Source organism: Semicossyphus pulcher, unplaced genomic scaffold (genome assembly GCF_022749685.1).
Source record: "Semicossyphus pulcher isolate SPU_LCO1_2020_fin unplaced genomic scaffold, fSemPul1.0.p SCAF_2, whole genome shotgun sequence".
In the NCBI taxonomy this organism is placed as follows: Eukaryota; Metazoa; Chordata; class Actinopteri; order Labriformes; family Labridae; genus Semicossyphus; species Semicossyphus pulcher.
The window spans coordinates 2,809,547-2,820,000 of NW_027211693.1; the positions used below are offsets into that span (position 1 = coordinate 2,809,547).

General features: G+C 43.5%; 1 protein-coding gene across 1 annotated transcript in view; it reads right to left on the reverse strand.

The window, feature by feature from the left end:
- Window positions 1-1,183: 1,183 nt before the first annotated feature.
- rnf130 (ring finger protein 130) overlaps window positions 1,184-10,454 on the reverse strand; it is an 18,636-nt gene continuing 9,365 nt past the window's right edge. Inside the window, exons 5-9 of the mRNA XM_069670576.1 lie at window positions 9,901-9,972; window positions 6,171-6,253; window positions 5,906-6,002; window positions 5,603-5,789; window positions 1,184-3,233 (exon numbers count right to left, since the gene is read on the reverse strand). Of these exons, the coding sequence (XP_069526677.1) occupies window positions 3,118-3,233; window positions 5,603-5,789; window positions 5,906-6,002; window positions 6,171-6,253; window positions 9,901-9,972 (555 nt within the window). The 3' untranslated portion in view covers window positions 1,184-3,117. The remainder of the gene's footprint in view (window positions 3,234-5,602; window positions 5,790-5,905; window positions 6,003-6,170; window positions 6,254-9,900; window positions 9,973-10,454) is intronic.

Genomic DNA, 10,454 nt, shown 5'->3' on the forward strand with positions numbered 1-10,454 from the left:
ACATTTTATAGTGTTTATCGAGTTTTCCCGCCGGATGTGTGAACAGGGCAAAATACCGGAAACATTCTCATGTTGTCCGGAAAACGCTGCTTTAACTCTGAGCTCTGTGACAAACGTTAAAACTGACAATTATTACCTTTGTACTTATAAATGTACAGACGCATTATATGGTCCCATTAACATTACTAACCACATATCTTCCCGGGAGTTCTTGTGCTCCCTTGTCTTGAAGGTTCCTGAGGATCGTTGCTGCAGACCACCTGCTGCTGTGGACCTGCTCGACTGCAACAACTACTAACATCAGCCTTCCCCATAGTATCATTATTGTTGCTGCTAATGCTAATAGTAGACCTGTTGACTTCAACTGTTACAATTACGATTACCTCAGCCTTTATCATTACTCTGCTTCTCTCGCTAATTTATTTATTTATTTATTTATTTAGCCAATCTTCACCCTAGTCTACCACTATTATTGGCATTGTAACCATCAGTATGTGTCTGTTGTTGTTCATGTAACAAGGACATATGTTGTTGTGGTAACAAGAACATATGTTGTTGTTGCTCTCTTTGCCTGTCTCTATCCTGCATCTCCTTCTATCCCATTTTCGGCCCATCCAGTCGAGGCAGATGGCTGTTCAACATGAGTCTGGTTCTGCTCGAGGTTTCTGCCTGTTAAAAGGAAGTTTTTCTGCCAATGTGCCGAATTGCTAAGTGCTACTCATGGTGGATTCATGTTGGGCCTCTCTTTGAATAACTTAACAAAGAGTCGGTCTAGACCTGCTCTTTCTGTAAAGTGTCTTGAGCTAACCCTGGTTATGATTTGGCGCTATACAAATAAAATTTGATTGATTGATTGATTGATTATATAAGCTGCTGTCAGACTGTGTTACACTCACAGCTTTAAAGAACATTAACTTTATATCTTTATTGTCAACTCTGATTTATTTGATCTCTTTTATGACTTTATTTCTTTGTTTCCACCTGCAGGCTGTTTCCATGCTGCATACACGTGTTCATGTATACCAGTACAACTGAAGTGACTAAATACAGTTTGTGTGTGTGTGTGTGTGTGATAATAATAATAATAACAAATGATATAATTTTAAAGGCAATAATGACACTTTAATGCTGAGGCAGTAAGAGACACAGTGAACTGAAGCGATACACCCCCCCCCCCCCCCCATCAGAACCATGAGACAGACAGAGACACGCGCACGCACACACACACACACACACACACACAGATAGACACAGACAGAAAAGACTGGCTTCAGCGCTAATATTGATCGATCAAGTAATAGATTGTATAATGCTGTATATATATTGATCCCCACACTGAGGCTGATTATTAACACGCTGAGTAATCAGAAGCTGTTTATACACTTTAAAGGAGCAGTCCATCACTTCAAGGAAACCGCCGACTTGCTGCAGGACAGACACGTGTTAGCATCTGTTAGTATCACTGACACAGAGAGGACACATTTTAGCATCTGTTAGCATCACACCTGAGGACACTGTGAGCCAATAGGAAGAGAAAGCAGCTCTTGTTTTAAATATTTTCTGTTCAAGTTTGTTCTTCATGTGGATGAAAGTCAACCTTGAAAAACAAACGGAGAGTGAAATTATATTATATCTTTTCTTTTTGTGGTAATACAGGAAGTGACTCACCTGACTCCAGGAGGCTTCTGATTGGCCTGCAGACATAAGGACCTCAGATGTGTTGACTCTACTGTCAACTAAACCAGCTAACTACAGTATGCTGTGCTGACAAGCCAGTTAGCTAACAAGCAAAAGACTGACTGAAGGCTGTTGCAGGTTAATGTTCTCTCTTTGATTTTGAACAGTTTCCCCCTGCTTCCAGTATTTGTGCTAAGCTAGGCTTGTCTTCACTCTGACTGTGGAGAAGAGAACATGAGAGTTAGACACACATTGATCTGTCTCTTTAAACCTCTGTATGTCTAATAAGTTGAGCATAGGACCTGGGATGTCTCCCTGAGGGACTCCACGTTACTGAACACAGAACCGGTGGTTTCCTGAAGGTTCAGACTGATCCAACGTTTTTGTTCGACACAGAGACAGAATTGTATTTTGCTACAGGGGAGTTAACACTGGTAAAGTTCATGATTGTTTCCTCCTGAGTCTGCACAGAGCATCAAGGTCCAGGTCTTTCTCTGATCCTGGTTCTAGTCTCATGATGGACAAGAAGGATCAAAAGAATCAGTATTCATAGTGAAGCTCTCAGGTCCACTCAGGAGTCTCAGGTACAAATACTTGGATCAATTTTCATGTACACCTTTAGGAATCCATGGAACCTTTTAGGAGCTTGGAAACCTCCTCAGGAACACAGGAAGAGTTTTTTTCAAGAAATTATTTTTAAAGAAAGGTCTCTGAAGACCCAACAGCTTTTTATTACCTCAGGAATGTTTCTAGAACCTTTTCAGGAGATCAGGATCTTTGACATAAACTCAGGACCTTTTCCAGAGACCTATTCCAGAAACCCAAGCACTTTTTCAGGAGCTCAAGAACCAAGAGAGACAGAGAGGAACCTTTTTGTAAAGACAGAGAACCTTAACAGAAATCACATCATGACACCCTCCCTGGACATTTTCAAGGAGCCTGGAAACTTTAAGGAACTAAGAAATGTTTTAGGCACTCAGAAGCCCCTTTAGGAACTCAGAACTCTCCCAGGAACTCAGCCACATTTCTCCAGGAACATTTTCCAGCAACTCTAGAGACACTAGAGCTTTTTGAGCTCCTAAACAACACAGCGTCTGGCTTACCAGAGAAGTCTAGTTCTGGTTCTAGGTCAGTTTGATCTGGAGTGTGATCTGGAGTTTAGTTCTCCGGTTGCTTTTTAAAACAAGTTTTCAACAATGTTTCCTGACTACCAGCTCCAGGTCTTCAAAAGAGTTTTTTCTTCTGGGGAGAATAATAGGTGAGAGTGTCGAACTGAGTCCATGTTCAGTCTGAAGAATGGAACAAATGACGTTTAAAGTTCCTCCAGGTTTGGTGTTTTCGCCCCCCGATAGGAAACGCCTCTGCGGCCATATATGGTTGTCCAGCCATCAAAAGGTGGAGTTGGTGGTGGAAGGGGGGTTGTAACCATGACGATGGACCTCAGGACTTGTTGTCATCATAGAGGTCAAGCGAAGCCTGAATGTCGGGCAGCTCCATTTCACAAACGACGCTGCGAGGAGACATCGAGTTCCTGTTGAAGAAGTGGCCACCCCCGCCTGATGGAAACACACAACAAAAGATTTAAAATGATAATAGTTGTTATAATTGTTAATAATAATTATTAATTATAATTAGGGCTGTCAATATAACACGTTCTTTCTGATTAATTACAGAAATAAATAATGCCTGACCTCATACATCACTGAGCATACAGCCGCATACAGCAGCTTTGAAGACATGACGGAAACACCCGACACAACGTTACCTGGCTTATCATTTCTTATTATTTTATCCATCTGAGATCGATCAATAAGTGGACTGTCTGCCCTCACTCGCTCCCCCTCCTGTAGCCTACCTGACGCGAGCAGGGTCAACGAACACGCTCTGCGGAGAAACACACACACAGACAGAAACGTCCTCTAGTACGTCCCGACTGCAAAATCATTGACGGAGCAGCACTCTTTACGTTAATAATAAACATAAATCTGTGGCTGTTTTAAAGCTTGTAAAAGGTGTCATTTGGTAACGATCGATCGTTTTCAGACGCTTCGTCATTAATGACCTCCTGACTGTAGACTGAGTCCACATGTGATGTGGTGCTTGTCTCAAAACTCCTGACAGCACTAATAATACATTTAAAATTGTCATCATTACGGTTAGCGAAAATTACCTCTGCCTAACAACACAGAATCGCTGAAGATGTCATTAAACCACAACATTTTAATAATTAACAATAATAATGATTATTATTAATAAATATTAACACATAATCATTATGATCATTATTGTGTATTTAAAATGATCCGTTAATTTAGCAACTACTGTCAGGAAGTGGTTTGTTTGACTGTGACCGTCTGTGTCCAACACTGGTCTGATGACATCATTACTCCTCTATTATGTCATTGGCTCCATCTAGTGGACAACGTGACACACAGCGTGAAGGAAAGACTGGCTGGGTCAAATACAAAATGAGAGCTATGATGCAAAAAGTTAAATACTTCAGTTATTTACAAATGAACAGTGTGTGCAGTAATTATATCAACATATTGCACAGTTGTATTGTTGCACAATCATCCAGCTTATGTCCAGAGTTCAGTGCACAGTTTGAAGTGGTGTCTGTGTGTCAGACACTCAGAGGGAGGAGTTGTAGAGTCTGATGGCCACAAGCAGGAATGACTTCCTGTTCTGTGGTGCATCATGGGGGAATGACTGAATGTGCTCTTGTGCTTAGCACCAGCACGTCATGGAGCGGGGGGGAGACATTGTCCAAGATAACCCATAACTTGGACAGCATCCTCCTGTCTGACACCACCGTCAGAGAGTCCAGCTCCACCCCCGCCTCGTCACCGGCCTTGTGGATCAGTTTGTTCAGTCTGTTGGCGTCAGCGACCCTCAGCAAACAGCACAGCACTCACCACCACAGACCCGTAGCATCCTCAGCATTGTCCTGCAGATGTTAAAGGACCTCAGCCTCCTCAGGAAGTCGAGGCGGCTCAGGTCCAGTTTGTTATAGGACACGAGAGGAGCATCCACCTGCATCGCTGTCAGCTTCTCACCCAGTAGAGCTGGCCGAACAGTGCTGAGAGCACCGGAGTAGTCAAAAAAGGGTGCCGAGAAGCGACGTCCGTGACAGCAGCTGATCACCGCTGGATCAGCTGTCAGTCGGCTTTAACAGCTGTTTGTGTCTGCACACAAGTGTACTGTAGGACTATTCATTCTAAAAAACACACAGTAACAGTGTTTCTCTCTGTAACCTGTTACCTGTTTAACAAACACCTGCACATGAAGAACAGGCTGCACTCTGTGTACTGCGTCCTGCTTAGAGACATGCGCAGCTTTTTTACTGGCACATGCTTTTACATTATTTATTCATTAACTGCATTTATAATTAGCCTACTGATAATCTGATTACGAAGTAATTTTTCAGTAAATACTTTTATGGAGTCTTATAAACTATGGAAGTTGTTTATTAGTCTAAAGGTTTCAGGAAAACCTTTGCTGATCAAACCCGACACTGCGTTATCATCAGCCTCACATGTGACTGAAAGTGTTACCTGCTGACAGAGAGACTCTCCTGCTCTCTCTTTAATTCATTCAGTATAAAAAGTTAATAAGGGAAATACTGTCTTTATTTCACGAGAAGTCATGATCAATAACAATCACACGTTGTCAGATACCGACTCTTTATACCGACATTGTTTAAAGTCGGTTTCAGGGCGCCGCGTAAAGTCTGTTTTAAGGTCTGCTTTAAGGAATATCATATAAGAGACATGAGAAGCAGCTACAAAATCACCTTAAATAATGCTGTTATTGTCAGATCTGTTTCACCTTTTTTTAAATGTATATATATAAGACTGTGAAGTTGCTCCGCATCAGTGTAAACTTGTATAAACACTGTGTGTTGTCTTTGTTGTTGCGTTCTTACCGGTCACAGCAATGGTGATGTCAGCAGGTGTTCTAGGTGTGGCCTCAGGGTGGGGGGGGCTCAGCGGCTCCAGGCTGATGGATGTCTGGTTGCTGTCGGTCAGTGGCACCCTCTGGCTGCTGGATGATTGACCGACACCTAGACGCTCCACGTCCAACACCACACTGTCCACGCAGGGAAGACTGGTCTGAAGACGGAGAGACAGACAGACAGACAGAGAGAGAAAAAGACAGACTTCAATGAGACACTTATTGTTGTTGTCCAATCACAGCAGGTGTGTTGATGATGTCATCGATGACTCACCATGATGCCTAAAGCTTTAAGGATGTTGAGTTTACACATGGGACAGGTGCAGTGCTCATTCAGCCAGGGGTCCACACACACCTTATGGAAGACATGTCTGCAGAGACACAGAAAAACACATCAAAATATAAAACAAAAAAACACAACAAAACCTTATACAAACATAAAGACCATAACATAAACTCATCATAGTATGCAGTATATAGCACAATAAATCTAATCTTTTGGTCAGGTATATGATCAGGTGTTGTCTCGTCAGTCTCACTTGCAGGGCAGAATCCGGACCACATCGTTCAGCTGGTACGCCTCAATACACACAGCACAGTGGTTAAAGTCTGGATCAGTCTCCTGAAACACACAAACACGGGACTCTTAGGGTTAGCTTAGCTTTGCTACATAGCTAAGTTACATAGCAGCAAGAGATCCAGAAAGACACAAGGTGGTTTTGTGTCTCTGTGGTGGTTTTGTATTTGTAAACCACTCCCTGTGGTGTCTCCTGTAGGTCTAAACCTAAATCATTGTTCTAGAGTGTCTAAAGGTGGACATCAGAGTGTCTTCAGGCTGACATCAGAGTGTCCCCAGGTGGACGCCAGAGTGTATACAGGTGGATGTCAGTGTCCACAGGTGGATGTCAGAGTGTCCTAAGATGGATATCAGAGTGTCCACAGGTGGACGTCAGAGTGTCCCCGGGTAAACATCAGAGTGTCTACAGGTGGACATCAGAGTGTCCCCGGGTAAACATCAGAGTGTCTACAGGTGAACGTCAGAGTGTCCACAGGTGGACATCAGAGTGTCCCCAGGTAAACATCAGAGTGTCCACAGGTGGACATCAGAGTGTCCCCAGATAAACATCAGAGTGTCCACAGGTGGACATCAGAGTGTCCCCAGATAAACATCAGAGTGTCTTCAGGTGGACGTCAGAGTGTCCCCGGGTAAACATCAGAGTGTCTTCAGGTGGACGTCAGAGTGTCCCCAGATAAACATCAGAGTGTCTACAGGTGAACGTCAGAGTGTCCCCGGGTAAACATCAGAGTGTCCACAGGTGGACATCAGAGTGTCCCCGGGTAAACATCATAGTCTCCCCGGGTAAACATCAGAGTGTCCACAGGTGGACATCAGAGTGTCCCCGGGTAAACATCATAGTCTCCCCGGGTAAACATCAGAGTGTCCCCAGATAAACATCAGAGTGTCCACAGGTGGACATCAGAGTGTCCCCAGATAAACATCAGAGTGTCCACAGGTGGACATCAGAGTGTCCCCAGATAAACATCAGAGTGTCCCCGGGTAAACATCAGAGTGTCTTCAGGTGGACGTCAGAGTGTCCCCGGGTAAACATCAGAGTGTCCACAGGTGGACATCAGTGTGTCCCCGGGTAAACATCAATCAATCAATCAATCAAATTTTATTTGTATAGCGCCAAATCATAACCAGGGTTATCTCGAGACACTTTACAGAAAGAGCAGGTCTAGACCGACTCTTTGTTAAGTTATTTAAAGAGAGGCCCAACATGAATCCACCATGAGTAGCACTTAGCAATTCGGCACATTGGCAGAAAAACTTCCTTTTAACAGGCAGAAACCTCGAGCAGAACCAGACTCATGTTGAACATCTGAAGAGACTGGATGGGCCGAAAATGGGATAGAAGGAGATGCAGGATAGAGACAGGCAAAGAGAGCAACAACAACATATGTTCTTGTTACCACAACAACATATGTCCTTGTTACATGAACAACAACAGACACATACTTATGGTTACAATGCCAATAATAGTGGTAGACTAGGGTGAAGATTGGCTAAATAAATAAATAAATAAATAAATTAGCGAGAGAAGCAGAGTAATGATAAAGGCTGAGGTAATCGTAATTGTAACAGTTGAAGTCAACAGGTCTACTATTAGCATTAGCAGCAACAATAATGATACTATGGGGAAGGCTGATGTTAGTAGTTGTTGCAGTCGAGCAGGTCCACAGCAGCAGGTGGTCTGCAGCAACGATCCTCAGGAACCTTCAAGACAAGGGAGCACAAGAACTCCCGGGAAGATATGTGGTTAGTAATGTTAATGGGACCAGAAGATACAGAGTTAATGAGCTGCATTAATATGACAGAGAGAGAGAGAGAGAGAGAGAGAGGGAGAGAGAGAGTCAGAGAGTCAGAGAGAGAGAGAGAGAGAGAGAGAGAGAGAGAGAGAGAGAGAGAGAGAGAGTCAGAGAGTCAGAGAGAGAGAGAGAGAGAGAGAGAGAGAGAGAGAGAGTCAGAGAGTCAGAGAGAGAGAGAGAGAGAGAGAGAGAGAGAGAGAGAGAGAGAGTCAGAGAGTCAGAGAGAGAGAGAGAGAGAGAGAGAGAGAGAGAGAGAGAGAGAGAGTCAGAGAGTCAGAGAGAGAGAGAGAGAGAGAGAGAGAAGCTTGGTGTGTTAGATCCCCCCGGCAGTCTAAACCTATAGCAGCATAACTCTGGGCTGGTCCCAGCCTGAGCCAGGCCTAACTATAAGCTTTATCAAAGAGGAAAGTTTGAACTCTTAAAAGAAGAGAGGGTGTCTGCCTCCCGGACCTTGACTGGTAGATTGTTCCAGAGGAGGGGGGCCTGGTAATGGAAGGCTCTACCTCCAACACTACTCTTAGAGACTTTAGGTACCACAAGCAGGCCTGCATCCTGGGAGCGCAATGTTCTAGAGGGGTAATATGGCACTATGAGCTCTTTAAGATATGATGGTGCCTGACCATTAAGAGCTTTGTAAGTAAGAAGAAGGATTTTAAATTCTATTCTAGATTTTACAGGAAGCCAGTGCAGAGAGGCTAATACAGGAGAGATGTGATCTCTCTTCCTAGTTCTTGTCAGCACACGTGCTGCAGCATTTTGTACCAGCTGCAGAGTTTTTAGTGACTTATTAGGGCAGCCTGATAGTAACGAGTTACAATAATCCAACCTGGAAGTAACGAATGCATGGACTAGTTTTTCTGCATCGTTTTGAGACAAGATGTGTCTGATGTTTGTTGTGAAGATGAAAGAAGGCTGTCCTTGATATTTGTTTTATGTGGGAGATGAAGGACATATCCTGATCAAACAGAACTCCCAGATTCCTAACAGTAGTGCTGGATGCCAGGCTGATGCCATCTAGGGCAGCTATATCATTAGAGAAAGAGTCTCTAAGGTGTTTTGGGCCGAGCACAATAACTTCAGTTTGTCTGAATTAAGTAGCAGAAAGTTTCTAGTCATCCAGATCTTTATATCCTTAAGGCATGCTTCTAGTTTAGATAGCTGATTGGTTTCATCTGGCTTCATAGATAAGTATAATTGAGTATCATCTGCATAACAATGAAAATTAATGGAGTGTTTCCTCATGATATTACCCAGAGGAAGCATATATAAGGTAAAAAGAATCGGTCCGAGCACAGAACCTTGTGGAACTCCATGACTAAATCATCAGAGTGTCCCCGGGTAAACATCAGAGTGCCTGCAGGTGGACATCAGAGTGTCTACAGGTGGACATCAGAGTGTCTACAGGTGAACGTCAGAGTGTCCCCGGGTAAACATCAGAGTGTCTTCAGGTGGACGTCAGAGTGTCCCCGGGTAAACATCAGAGTGTCTACAGGTGAACGTCAGAGTGTCTACAGGTGGACATCAGAGTGTCTACAGGTGGACATCAGAGTGTCCACAGGTGAACGTCAGTGTGTCCCCGGGTAAACATCAGAGTGTCTACAGGTGAACGTCAGAGTGTCCCCGGGTAAACATCAGAGTGCCTGCAGGTGGACATCAGAGTGTCTACAGGTGGACATCAGAGTGTCTACAGGTGGACATCAGAGTGTCCCCGGGTAAACATCAGAGTGTCCGCTGGTGGACGTGAGAGTGTCTAAAGTTGGACATCAGAGTGTCCTCAGGCTGACATAAGAGTGTCCCCAGGTGGACGTCAAAATGTCCCCAGGTGAACGTTCGTCTCTCCTGTTTAAGGTTAATTCTGTAAAACAGTGAATCTCAGCAGAACAACAAACAGGAACTTACCTTGTCTCCTTTCTTTACCGTCCTTGTGGTCAACTTCCCGATGGCTTTCTTTGCTGCATCACCGAGCCGACGCTGAGAGAAGGAGACAGAGGACAGATTAGTACGTGTCCATAACAACTGTGAAACACACATGATGAGACAGAAGACATGTTCTGCTGAAACGGTCTGTCGTGAGGACAGACACAAAGAGACAGAGACACACAGAACTAATTAATTACTGATAGCTTTCTTTAAATATCCTGTAATATTATCATCATATTATTGTGTATTGTTTTATACATTGTTATCAATTGTATGTGATATATTGTTGATGCTTTGGCAATATTGTCCTGACTTTCATGCCAATAAAGAATAATTCAATTGAAATTGAATCGAAAAAGATCCTGAATATAACGTTAACTTTAAGACGTTAACTTTAAGATGCTAACGTCAGTACATTATTTCATGTTTATCTTAATAAAAGCAGTTCGGGTAATAAAACGGAACTTTAATTTACGTCTCTCATCTCATGACAAACATAACACAGCGTTGCACCTGGTCAGTGAGTCAGCATC